Source organism: Xenopus laevis, chromosome 1S (genome assembly GCF_017654675.1).
Source record: "Xenopus laevis strain J_2021 chromosome 1S, Xenopus_laevis_v10.1, whole genome shotgun sequence".
NCBI classification, from domain to species: domain Eukaryota; kingdom Metazoa; phylum Chordata; class Amphibia; order Anura; family Pipidae; genus Xenopus; species Xenopus laevis.
This window is the reverse complement of record NC_054372.1, coordinates 7,951,426-7,965,746: the sequence shown is the minus strand read 5'-3', so window position 1 is coordinate 7,965,746 and position 14,321 is coordinate 7,951,426. Positions and strand designations below refer to the sequence as shown.

General features: G+C 38.4%; 2 protein-coding genes across 5 annotated transcripts in view; one reads left to right on the top strand and one right to left on the bottom strand.

Annotated features, from left to right (window-relative positions):
- The window catches only part of LOC108706501 (catenin alpha-2), a 922,761-nt gene that overhangs the window by 342,525 nt on the left and 565,915 nt on the right, over positions 1-14,321 (bottom strand). The window lies entirely within an intron of this gene.
- Positions 2,955-6,481, top strand: lrrtm1.S (leucine rich repeat transmembrane neuronal 1 S homeolog). The gene has a single exon (XM_018242986.2). The coding sequence runs from the start codon at positions 4,750-4,752 to the stop codon at positions 6,313-6,315; it is 1,566 nt and encodes a 521-aa protein (XP_018098475.1). The 5' UTR covers positions 2,955-4,749; the 3' UTR covers positions 6,316-6,481.

The following is a 14,321-nucleotide window of genomic DNA, read 5'->3' as shown; positions in this document are numbered from 1 at the left end:
ATGTAGGGCTTGGATTTGGTCCAGCCAGGACTAAGGATGGAAGATGACCTCTGACGTGCACAAGTTAAGGGCATCTTAAGATCGAAGGCATCAGCAGAGTTGTCTGTTCTAAAGGGATCTGCAGAGAGGTAAAGTAGATCCATCTAAACTGCCTTCTGAGAACTCCAGATGGGGAGAAGGTTTGGTCACAAAAATTTAACTACTGCCTTATATCGCTCCATGTGCCTTTAGCTTTAACACTACTACTTCATTTCTGAGCACAAAGTGTATTAAATGATGTAGGATACCTAAATCTGGCCAATGTGGAGCCATAACAGCCTAACACACCGTAGCATGGAAACCATTTTTTGGATAGTAACAGGCCGCCAGTGCTTTACCATGCAAGTGTGAACTTAAACATACATAAGCTTTTGAAATTCATACAGGGTGAACAGTAAAGCCACTTTTAACACAAGTATATTGTCCCCACTACCAAGAGAAGGGGTTTGATCAGTTATCAGCTTTATGGGGGTGGCCTGTTAGAGTCAATAAATACCCTTTAATCATAGTGGCATCAGTTCTAAAATGTGTTTGGTTTTGTCACATGAATTACTGAAACTTGTGTATACTAAAAATAATGTACAAGTATGGGACGTGTTATCTAGAATGCTTGGCACTTTGTGGATAATGGATCTTTCTATAATTTGGATCTAGTCTACTAGTCTAAACAATAATTAAACCCAATAGGCTGGTTTTGCTTCCAATAATGATTAATTATATTTTGCTGTGGATCTAGTACAAGCTACTGTTTTATTATTACAGATTATTATTTTAAATGAGAATTATTTGGATTATATGGATCCTATGGGAGATGGCCTTTCCATAATTTCTGATAATGGATCACATTCCTGCACCTCCACTTTAAAATACCTGGATAGACATATTACATACAGGTCAAGCTGGAGTTACATAATCTGTCCCAGTCCTGCTAACCAGAAAGTGAGTTCATAAATAGGTAAATAATGCTATCATAATTATGGCAGCAGCACATTCTATTCCACCCATTTCTAATGCATTGTATAATTAGACTCTTAGTAATAATGCTGGTATTGCTTCTGAATATCCCTACCATACAATATATATTCTGAGCAAAATTGCTGCTGTGTCAATTTTCAAAGCTGAATGTAAGGCCCAAATTCTCAATTACAATGGAGCTGTTATGATATCATCATACCCTAAATGGAAATACACAGGGACGGGGGCACCAACAGGGCAAGTGCAGTCTGAAACCCAGAAAGTTCATATTATTTTCTATAAGATTAGAAATGCAAGGGACTGCTTTGGAAAAGCTTAAAAGCAGGATTCTGATCTTTAATATAAATCACTGAGGAAGTGCTCAAGACCCCAGTGTTACTATGACCCAAGGTCTTCACTATCCATGGGACTTGATTACTAACCCCTACATCGCTCTAAGAACCTGCATCTTAGTGTAAACTGGTTTGGATCCCTGGGGCATTGGGGGATTAATGTAATGACACAGTGACAGCAACACTGCAAGGATTATAGTGAAAACAGCATTGCAAACCGAGCAGGTGCCCACACACTCATAGGTGCTTCTCCCTCTGTACAAACATTCTATATGTGCATAGAGATTATGTATGGATTTAGATTTAAGGTTAGATGTGTGTGTGCACATAGATGGAGAGAGAGAGAGAGAGAGAGAGAGAGATAATGGATGGATAGATGCTAGATTAAAAGATAGATAGATAGATGATTGATAGACATAGATAGATGATAGATTGATAGAGAGATAGATAGATAGATAGATAGATAGATAGATGATAGATAGATAGATAGATAGATAGATAGATAATAGATAGATAGTAGATGGATAGATAGATGAGAGAGAGAGAGAGAGAGAGAGAGAGAGAGAGAGAGAGAGAGAGAGAGAGAGAGAGAGAGAGAGAGAGAGAGAGAGAGAGAGAGAGAGAGAATGGATGGATGGATGGATGGATGGATAGATGCTAGATTAAAAGATAGATAGATAGATAGATAGATAGATAGATAGATAATAGATAGCTAGTAGATGGATAGATAGATAGATAGATAGATAGATAATAGATAGATAGTAGATGGATAGATGAGAGAGAGAGAGAGAGAGAGAGAGAGAGAGAGAGAGAGAGAGAGAGAGAGAGAGAGAGAGAGAGAGAGAGAGAGAATGGATGGATGGATGGATGGATAGATGCTAGATTAAAAGATAGATAGATAGATATAGATAGATAGAGAATGGATAGATAAATAGATTGATAATGAATGCATGGATAGATAATAGATGATAGATAGATAGATAGATAGATAGATAGATAGATAGATAGATAGATAGATAGATAGATAGATAGACTGACCAACGGACAGAGTAATGGTAGAAAGATTGATAAATTACAAACTTTTTCCCTCTTGATTAGTAAAATGTTACCATCTTATAACGGGCAACACAAGGACGCGCTGATGCACATATTTGCACAAATGGACACACGTTCATAGTGCAACACTTGCAAGTACAATGCTTTATATTAATATTCTAACAGGGTAAACGCAACTAAAAAGCAAACAAGGGTTGCAGGTACACGTAGGTGTATGCAGGTACAGTACAAGGTACAAGGGTTGCATGTCTACAAATATACCCAAAGATGCATGTTCCCTTACATAAATATTCATCAGCCTGCACTATCGCACACATGTACACACATTGGCACAAATAAGCACAAAGCCTTTTATTCCCGTACACAATCCAAGCCATTGTGCTCTTTAGTAGATGTTGATATTTGCCAAAAAAACTCCTTAATGTCCCTTATCTACAATGTGCTGGGCTCTAACATTATGTGTGCCCTGGACAAGCTGCATGCTTGATTCTTCTGCCTGCCACACAGTCATGTAGAATACTGCAGTGCTCTTCAGTGTCTCTGTAGCTGGGGAGCAGGGGAAACGAGTTGAGAGAGGGAGAAAAATAAACAGAACGAACGACATGGGCATTGAGCAATCAATGATCACTAAAGGAAACTAGACAGAGCCCCCCTTCATCCTCTTTTCTATGTATCCACCAGGAAGCTGGAATTAGCACAGTTCTGATGGTATCAGCAATGCAGGAAAATATTCTATAATTGAAACCCTCATGCCAACATTTGCTTGTCAATAGTGTTGGACATCATCTCCAAAGTAAGATTTACACGAGTGCTTTTAATTCAATGTCGCTAGCCTCTTTTCCTAATTGCACATGCTTCAGAGTAGCAAGATCAACATGAAGACAGTGACAGAAAGAACAGGGAAAAAAATCCATCTCAAGAAAGAGAACAGGCTGAGAAAGGAATACTTGGATAATGAGGACCCTGCAACCTTCTGACCAGCCTTCAACATCAAGGCTGAAATATCAACCCCCCTAAACACAGAATTTGTTTCTAATAAGCATCTACAGATCCATGAAAATCTGAACCTGAAACGAAAACCCACCTTGAAAGAACATTTCCTATGGCAACAGCCCATGTCACCATGTACAGGAATAACATGAAAAAAGACATGATGACATGTTGATAAAGAAATACATTTTCAGTCATTGCAAGAGCATCAGGTAAAACAGACAAACGGATGCAAAGCCTCTAGAGTATAAGAATAAGGATTATCACCAAAAAAATAAAAAAAAATAATAATCTTGCCCTGTTGTTCCTTAATGTAGTTGATTTTAGGGGGGACACAAGAAGGAAGAAAAGCTTCCAGTATTAACCAGCAAGGAATATATATTATTTTACTGGTTCACTAAAATGTTGATTTTATGCCCACCCCTTTCAATCTGCCCATGTCTGAGATTCTCTGTGCAGGCATAGAGTCATGAGTAGCTTACGACACTCAGTGAACGCTAGGTGCCTCTGCATGCTTCAGCAACATACTGCTTCAGCTACAGCAAAAAAGGATCTTTCTGCCTGATTGTCTTTCTCTACCCCTGCTAGAAGCATCAGCTAACAAGCAAAGCAGGGAGGGGAGATAAAGGATTCACAAATTAATCTCCCCATGGTCACCCAGTGAATGACTTCTAAGCTATCGCTGTGGAGTTACATTTTTTTTTTGCCTTTTTGGTCAATGGTGGTGGATTCAGGTGATGGACATTGAACAGACTGCAAGATCCCGGAGAGTCTTTAGCAAAGAGTTTGGAGGCTTTTCCAGAACGTCACTGTGTTAACTGCAGAGGAAGAAGGGAACCGCAGATGAGGGGGAAAGACCCGGGCTCTTAGTTGTTGTGGAACTTGAAGGACCTACAAGTCATCTGAAAGGTAACCAGACCCCCCTTCCTCATTCATCTCATAGAGGAGACGCAAAGTGGGACATTGTGAGCCTGCCAGCATTGTACAAACTGAAAGGCAGCACAGAGGGGTCTTTTAGCCCTGCATATAATTAGCTAAAACACAAAGGGAGCAGCTGAATGGAGCCTGCCACTCTCTGGAAAAAGGGTGGGTAAGACAATTTTTTTTTAAATGAATTTCTTACATGAAGAAATATCTATATTTCAAACCCTTCCCTGCAGCATTTAACATGAACAAAATCTCAGCCTCTCCTCTGCCTTTGACTACCCATGAACTTTAATGCTGCCGACAGTCTCACTGCTGTGAAGTCTGCCCCCACCTGTGTGTCTGTTGATCGATGTATTTTATTAAAATATGATGTAGAATCTGGGAAAGATTCAATGGACATTCTCGAGAAAATCTGGATATATTCTTGCTAATGGATTTCCTTCTCATTGGTTTCTGTTTAAACTGGCTGCTGAGGAAGCCCCCAGGGTTAATACTGTGTACGTTGGGTGTCTTTGTTAAAATGCTTCCACTGGTGAATAGTGGGTGTCCGAGGCTCTGCCGTTGCGAGGGCAGGTTCCTGTACTGTGAATCACAGAATTCCACTGAGATGCCTCACAACCTGTCGGGTGTAATGGGCTTGTCTCTGCGGTACAACAGCCTTTCAGAGCTACAAGATGGACAGTTCACAGGGTTAATTCAGCTCACGTGGCTCTATCTGGATCACAATCACATCCACACAGTAGAGGGAAATGCCTTTCACAAACTGCGTAGAGTGAAAGAACTCACTCTTAGTTCCAACAAAATAACACATCTGGCCAACACCACTTTCCGACCCATGCCAAACTTGCGCAGTGTGGATTTATCTAACAATAACGTACAGTCTTTGGAACCGGATCTCTTTCATGGGCTGCGCAAGCTGACGACTTTGCATATGCGCTACAACGCCATCAAGTTTGTACCAGTAAGAATCTTTCAGGACTGTCGCAGCCTAAAGTTCCTGGACTTGGGATATAATCAATTGAAGAGCCTTGCTCGTAACTCCTTTGCAGGTTTGTTTAAACTCACCGAGCTCCACCTTGAGCACAATGACTTGGTGAAGGTGAATTTAGCCCATTTTCCCAGGCTCCTGTCATTGCACTCTCTATTTATGAGGAGGAATAAAGTCACTATAGTTGTTAACTCCTTGGACTGGGTATGGAAACTAGAAAAAATGGACCTTTCTGGAAATGAAATTGAATACATTGAACCTCATGTTTTTGAAAGTTTACCTCATCTGGAATCACTGCAACTTGACACCAATCGGCTCACTTACGTTGATCCCAGAATCTTAAACTCTTGGAAATCTCTCACCAGCATCACCCTTGCTGGGAACAACTGGGACTGTGGACGCAATGTTTGTGCTTTGGCCTCTTGGCTTAGCAGCTTCAAAGGTCGTTATGATGGCAATATGCAATGTACAACCCCGGAGTATGCCCAGGGTGAGGATGTCCTTGATGCAGTTTACTTTTTCCATTTGTGTGAGGAACTAGTAGATCCCACTGGTGCTAATGCTATTTCTACAGCTCTGAACAACAGTGACAGAATTGCTATTGACAGCCCCACTGCTACAAGTTACGATGTGCAGGACACTGAAGGTGAAAGAACCACCAACGTGCAAACCGCAACCGTGGCCAATGAACACCACGAGAACACTGTTCAGATCCACAAGGTGGTCACAGGGACCATGGCACTGATTTTTTCCTTTCTCATTGTGGTTTTGATGTTGTATGTTTCTTGGAAGTGTTTTCCTGCCAGCCTTAGACAGCTGAGACAGTGCTTTGTGACACAACGTAGAAAGCAAAAGCAGAAACAGACCATGAATCAAATGGCTGCCATGTCAGCCCAGGAATATTATGTTGATTATAAACCCAATCACATTGAAGGAGCTTTGGTTATCATTAATGAATATGGCTCCTGTTCTTGTAATCAGCAGCCTGCAAAGGAGTGTGAGGTGTGATTCTTATGGCAATGAAACATTGTACCAAACGAATAACAATCACAGACAGGTGAATGGGCAATGGTGTGTTTGGTGATGCACTGGATGATTGACATGGAGAAAGACTTGACATTTTAGCTTTATTGTGTCTTAAATCTACAGGACAGTCAACCCTAAAACAAACATACAAAAAAAAAAAATATTCATACGGTATGAAGATCTGTCTATATTCAGGAATATGAAAGTGTAAAAAAAAAAGGTACCCCATTGATTTTTTTTGTAAACTATGATGTTTAAAAATAAAAAAAAATAGCATTTACAATATTGGAAGAGTGATTGACTAAATCGATGACTATAAAAAAAAAGGAGGTATTTTTGTATCCCTCTAAATCTTTGGCAATCTATTATCTGGCTCTTTATAAATAAAATCAACCTTGATTTAGCTAAATGTGGACTAGTGGATCATGATTCCTTGATGCCATCAATGTCTCTGAATGTGTACACTGCAGCCCAACCGGAAACATACCTACTGTCTTCTTGGTAAGAAAATATGGGTTAATGGTCTACCAAAATTCCCTACAGCTGGTGGTCTATGACTGATAGATCGATAGATTATTTTGCATGAGAAGATGCAATATTGTCCACCAGTATAAACCCTAGATTTCTTCTATTTTTACTGAGGGCATAAAGTATATGGTATTTCTTTATTTTTAGAAAGACTTGACTGCAAACCAGTCTAATGGATGAAAACACGAGGCTTTGATGTTAGGAACAGTCAATCTCATCCTAAAAGTGCTTTTTTTTTTTAAAAAAAATATTTCCAATACAGCCATGAAAGACCCTTAAACTCACAGCACACCATATGTTTCTGGTTGCTGGGAATTAATTATGCAGCACTCTAATTACTATTCAGCTACATGGTTCTGAATTCATCCCCCCCCCACCACAAAAAATTTGGGGTCAGTAAATCTTTTTAAGCTCTATAGACTATTTGTACTGATTTTGTAAGTCAGTTAAATGATGTATTCATCCCAACAGCTGGAAAGAGACCCGAGCAAGACTCATTGATTTTGTTCCATGTGTTTATTTATTCCTTCAGCCTAGCTTCTGGTGAAATGGTCTGGTTTAATGCAATTTTGAGCAAAATGTTGTTTTTTTAGTGCAATATTAAAGAGGTCTATTTAGAAAAGTGTGTGTCAGGGGGTGGTCTAATGAATTACACACAGAAAAAAAGTGCAAGCTTATGCAGTAAATTCAAAGCTTTTGTGAGGGGCACATGAATGCCCTGTAAATATGCAATCAGCCGGGAATCTGAAGATGTGAAAAAAAAAAACCCAGCAGATCCTTTTCTGGAAAGTGTTGCCATTAATTTCTGTTACTATGGCAACAGGATAAAATACAAATGTATGGCAAATGAAGAGTTAATAGCTATAGGCTGGTATGTGCCTCCTCTTGGATTGGGAGGGGGCATCTTTTTTCTCTAAATTGTATTTTTCTTTCCCATTCAACAGACATACAGCATATGCAATGAGAACAAATTAGTAATCTGATCAGATCGACCTCTTGTCTTCCAGATAGGACTGCAATGCACTACCAGGCAATCTGTTGCATGCAGCTTCTGGTAGGGAAGGATGGGTTAATATTTTCAGTGCTGGCACAGGAATAGGATGCTACATATGTCCTCTCCCTTGCCTATAAAGCACATAGTTCCTGATTCAACATAAACATGTTTTAAATATCTTTGCAGTTATTTAAAGAGCTCTTCCAGGCATCCATCACTAGACCCAGCCAACATCCCACCCAACACCAAGAAATATCTCATTATCTCTCCCTATGGTGTTCATTTTTCTCTCCACTAAATAGGCTTCGAGCCAAGATTGTTAAAGAATTAAAACATTATTTATAATACTGGGCACAGATCATTCACCCTTTGATGTTCATTGATGCTTCTTCATAGACTAAAACTGACCAAGTACTACATCTTGAATCTGAATTTTACACACATTTTCCAATTTATCTTTACCATGTTTAATGTCAGTATTATTTGATCTCCTTTTTTTTGAGAATTTCATTTAAATAATAATTCTGAGATATTGCCTGCTAGTCTTAGGTTTCCCATTTCTTCAGCCTCCCTCTCTCTCTGTGTGTCTCTCAAAAGTGCTCTTTTATCTTATTAAGGTTTATTGTTAGCACGATTTTAAAGGTTGTGGAGAATTCTAACCTTTTCAATGGATTTTGACATAAAGAAAGTTTGCAGTCGTGAGAGCTGAGAAAATACAATAAACAAGGGTATAGATCTTTAAGAGCACAGTGCCATCTTCAGTAAGGATTCATATTTTTTTTAATATCTCTTTTTCTGAGATTCACAGCACTCATTACAATCATTTGCATATCATTTTTTTAGCAAAAGAAAATAAGATAATAGCATAGTAGATATAATCTTTTTTTGTCATTAAAAAAAAAAACAAGAAATAGTAACTGTGCCTAAGTGGAAGAATTGTTAAAAAAACGAATATTGTGTATTTATCTGATCTTTTTGCAACCCAAACTAAACCAATGAATCACTAAACTTGAGTGGAAGAATTTAGGGATTTGTAAGAAATAAAATAATAATAAATAATAAAATTAGTATATACATATTTTTAAATTAATAAATGTAATGTTTACCTAATTTTAAAATGTGAAAATATTAAAAAAATGTCACTCTGCTTGAGTGGAAGAATTTTAAACTTCATAAAATAATGCATATTTACATATATACATTTTAAAAAAAAAAAGTTTATATTTTGGAAGGTTATTTTTGTGTTTTGTTTTGAATCCTGAAGTTACCTTATTTCAGCCTTGGTAAACTGGACAAATTAGCAGGTTTCCAGCTAGAAATCTCAACAGTGACAAAAAGGTTTATTTATTAAAATATTTCAGCTGTTACAGTCTAACAGGTTTTATTGACTGAACAACCTTTGTGGAAAAAAGGGATTTGAGCTCATTGATTTCCTTAAGAATCTGAATTGCTTCAAATTTTGTGGCTGTTGGACTTATGTTTTATCTGGGCCTACCTTTAGTTTGCAGTAAAATAGACACATACTGATAGATCCTATATTAGGCCTCTCTGCATGTTTTACAATATTTTATAAAGGTTAAAGAGAAATTGATTCCCAAATAGCATTGTTTCCTCCACTAAATCGTGTCACAAAAACGAGAGGTTTCAGTTAAATATTTACAATGATCTTAAACAAGTAATCTACGAGCTATATATACCCCTAGGGACTTGTGATATTCACTGTAGTGTTATTCTTGCAAAGCCCCAACAATTGTACACAGATGAGTACATATACTGTTCAACAATATGTCTACATGAGACAAGGGAATACAACACAAGTTGATTAAAGGTCATTATACTGACAGTTATGGATTTTGGAAAAGTTGAAAGGTGTTCTACGACTTTTCTTCTTTAGTAGAACAATGGTATTTTGATGCCTTACAGTTGCTTTGAAAGTTATGGTCTACTGGTCTACTATTGAGTTGGTTTAATAGGCCATTGGGGTCACTGTCTCCTTGCAATTTATAGAGGATGCTATATTTATCCTGACCAGATAAGTAATATGCCAGCACATATCTTGGAAATTAAGACTCTCAATCCTTAATGACTTATGCCCATGTTTATTATTCTTTTTAGGATATATTTTGTCTTTTGTACATCTAAAATCTGAATCCAATGGATATTGTTTTCTAAAATGTTTAGTTGATCTGGATTATAATATAAAAAAGGTAGTCTTTATAGTCATGTTTCTTTCAGTTGTACTTTTTAAAGCAGTTTCTAGCTTTCAAGCAGTACACATTTTAGTGTTATTAATATTTTGATTTTTGCCTTAACAATATCTTTGAAATATAGATTGGGTCCGCCAGAAAATTCCCACTCTATCAGCCTATATAATCAACATCTGGCCCACCAAGAGGGTGGCTCAATTAGAGGGATCCACATATTTGGCCTTTGACAGTCCATTTTCCATATATGACTAATTAATTCAAAGAGTGACTATTTGACCATCATCATTTACTCCAATCACTTGAACTGGGTATTATAATAATAATAATAATAATAATACTACTACTAATAATAATAATAATAATAATATGACTGTAAAATGGTAGTTCCTAGTACCTAGCCAATTCACCTTCCAGTTTAGGCCTTTTGCTTTATGAGTGAAATTGCTAGCACACACACATGTCCATAATTACTGTATATCCAGGCCAAACCTTTCATCCATGGAAAATCTACATCATTTAGGCTGATCATAACTGTTGATGTGATGAAATTAGGTGTCTCAGCCAATGAGTTCCCAATGGCACTTCTAGCTAATTGTATCCATAATATCTACTTCAGATGTTCAGCATTCCACACAGAGGGGGATGGGTCAAACAATTCATTCCAGAAAAATCAGATTTGATTTTCTTGTCACTCCACATGTCGTCAGTTTAAAATTCAAGATTATATCAGACAGAAACAATGCAAACGAATCTCTTAAGTATTCTTTGTATTAACAAAAAAGTCAATCATTTACAATACAACGTTAAGTGATAAAAAAGCCTTTTTAAACTTTCAATAAAGGTAGCATTCCAAAAAGTTGCAAGAGCCACTACTGGTACCCACAATTGCTTTAATACCACATGCCATAAAAAATTACGGAAATAATTTTCATCCTTGAAAGAAATTATGTATCAAAGTCTGAATGCCAAAAACTCAAAGAAATTTAGGGGGGGGGGTTTATAAAAAAATTGAATTTTTAGTGGAAAAAAACTAAACATTTTTGGGATTTAATATACCCCGAGGCTGCAAAAAGTCAGCTTTTCGGGAAAAATCCCCCCAAAAAAACATACGATTCGGGAAAAATACTCAAAAATAACTTACAATCCATTTTCTTGTATGATTTTTTGTGGTTTTTCCCAAACCGATTAATTCATGCTTTTTTTTTTAATAATGAATAAGGTCAAATCGTGGACTCTAGTTTGGTCAGACCTTTTTAATTTAAATACTTCAAAGGCCTGAAAAGTAAGGATGCCAAGATATCTTTCGCCTTCTAATCCAGGAATAATATATGTTTACTGTGTTTGGGTCAAGATTGATCTATATTTTATTCCAGAATAAAAGTATTTTTCTCTTCTGGATGCTCCTTACCTGGATTGATAGTGAGGGGGTTGCTTACTCTTTTTGACAACTTTGCTTTGTTACTAGTGATGGGCGAATTTATTCGCCAGGTGCGAATTCAAAAAAAAAAGTCACCGGCGTAAAAAAAAAAAAATCGGACGCCGGCATCAAAAACGGACGCCGGCATAAAAAACGAGCCGTTTCGCGAATTTTTCGCCGTTTCGCAAATTCGCCCATCACTATTTGTTACTTGGCGCTGTAGATATTGAAATACTGAATCCGCACAGGCACTTCAGCTTGTTACATCCATACAGTGCTGTCAAAGTCTTGTTCACTCTACTGTGAAAGCCTTTAGAGCACCAGCAAATTAGGAACGGCTTCTAGTGTAATGAAGGACAACCAAATACCAACATGCTGCCTTTACAGAAAGCTTATGCCTTCTTCACCATTTATATATTACAATGAGCAACAGTAAGTATTCTGATGTCTCGTTAGTACCCTGACACCCTGACATAGATAGAACAGGGGTATTAGCTGTCATTCACACCACCTTCTAACTGTCAAAACTGTCATTCTTGCCCTGTGTTATAAAGAGAACCTCCAAAACATCTAATCAAACGGGAAAAAAGGCGTTGCAGGAGTATGGACTGCTTTCTGGGTTTTTCTTATACATTTTGTTATAGAAAAGAATTTCAATGTATTTGCATTGGTTTTATTGATATTCTGTAGATACATTTATATACATTTTAACATTATCTAACTTTTTTTTTTTTTGTAACTTATATTTTTATTTCACACAAAAAAGAAAATACAAGGTAGTAGTATGGTCGGTACAGTCATTTCAGAAGAAGCATATTGAACAGTTGAAGGTCACAAAAATAAGTTCACAGCCACTGCTCGTTATCACAGACCACACTAGATATGGTAAACAGTATCTGTACCGATTAACATTAATGCCATTGTACAAAATAATACAGTAGAAAAGAAAAGGAAGAGAAGACAAAAAGAGACCAACTAGAAAAAGAGGGGCAGAGGTCAGTAGGGGGGAAGGGGGGGGGTCCTAGTTCTCTAAATGCCAGTGATATTTCTAAACAGTTTGCGAGTTAAGTTCCAGGCTGAGTGGAATTCGAGAACAGCTCCCATGGGGGCCAAATCTTAAGATAGAGAGGGACACTATTGCGCAGTCTAGCCAAGTTATATTCATATTGCTTGACGGTATTAACCCGGCGTTTGACTTCTGGTAGGGAGGGAATAGAGGAGGTCCTCCATTTGGCCGCAATGGAGATGCGAGCCGCTGAAAGTATCTGGTTAGCCAATTTTTGAGTGTGTTTCGGTAGACGTTTATAAGGCTTCCCTAAGAGTACATGCAGTATGCATTTATCCAATGTATGGCGGGTCACCTGATTTAACAGGATTATAACTTCATCCCAGAATGACAAAATATGAGGACAAAACCAGAAAATGTGGGGCAAGGTCCCCCGGTGCCCGCATTCCCTCCAGCAGTTAGGAGAAGTATCCGGGAACAACCGGTGGAGCTTGACTGGTGTGTGGTACCAGAACATCAAAATTTTAAAGATATTCTCTTGTTGCCTGACACACGTAATCCCTCGTTTAGTATTATCCCAAATGGCTTCCCATTCCTTGGCATCAATCGTCCGCCCAACACATTCGTCCCATTTTGGCATATAGCTGTGCCTATTTCCTGTACCCGGGGAAGGGTTAATCAGTAATTTATAAATGGAAGAGATTAGACCTTTTTGGGGTAATCCCTGGACTGCTAGACATTCAAAGGGGGTAAGCTGTTCATCCCGCTGTGGTGCCAGTAATGGAGTACAGTAGTGTCTCAACTGAAAATATTCATACCACGAAAGTGAAAGATCTGGTGCCCTATCTAGTAGCGCCTCTCTCGTAGGAAAGGTACCAATGGCTGATGAGGTCAGATCCCGTAGAGTGAAAAAAGGGGCATCTTTCCAGCGTTGTAAATATTGTGGGGTCAAAGCTGGTTGGAACTGAGGGTTACCCAAATGGGAAAGTAAGAGGGAGGGATTGGAGGCCAGCCGGTGTTTGAATCTCAACTTCCACCAAAGTTTCAAAGTAAGGTCTGTAGACTTAAGCATCGGTACTGGGGGTCTACTTTTACTAGGATTGGACCAAAGCCAGGCATTAGGGTGAAAGGGTCGGAAATGTTGTGTTTCAATATTAACCCAAACAATGGCGGAAGACCAGCAAGACCACGCCAATACCTGACGAAGTTGAGCTGCCTCATAATAAAGCCTAAGCCGGGGCACCCCCATACCACCCATCTGAACCGGGGTTGTTAAGGTGTGTCTATTGATTCGGTGCCGTTTCTTTCCCCATATAAAAACGTGGAAGAGTGTCTGAACCTCTTTAAACAGCATCTGGGGGACAGGAATGGGCAGGGTTTCAAAAAGGTAGAGAAATTTAGGGAGGATAGACATCTTGAGAGAGGCTATCTTACCCATCCAAGATATAGAATAACCAGCCCACTTCTGAAGTGTAGATTTTGTCTCTTGGACCAAGGGTGGGAAGTTGTATCGGAAAAGATCGCTATAGCGAGGCGTGATCTTTACTCCTAGGTGGGTAATATAGTCTGTCTTCCAATTATATTTGAAAGTGGCCTGTAGTGCCTCCAAGGACGGAGCAGGGATAAGTAAGGGAAGAGCTTCAGTCTTAGCCACATTAATTTTATACCCAGAGAGAATGCTATATGTATCTAACAATTTATGTAGGGATGGAAGGGACACCTGTGGGTTGGTTATCGTTCAGAGCACATCATCCGCAAAGAGAGCGATTTTGAACATTATCTAACTTGTGGAGCAATCAACTGATTCATACAGTAGCTTAAAGTTGAGGCTCTCCA

What these genes read in the sequence shown, in the direction of transcription:
- lrrtm1.S (XM_018242986.2), top strand. Translation starts at nt 4,750, where the DNA reads ATGGATTTCCTTCTCATTGGTTTCTGTTTAAACTGGCTGCTGAGGAAG.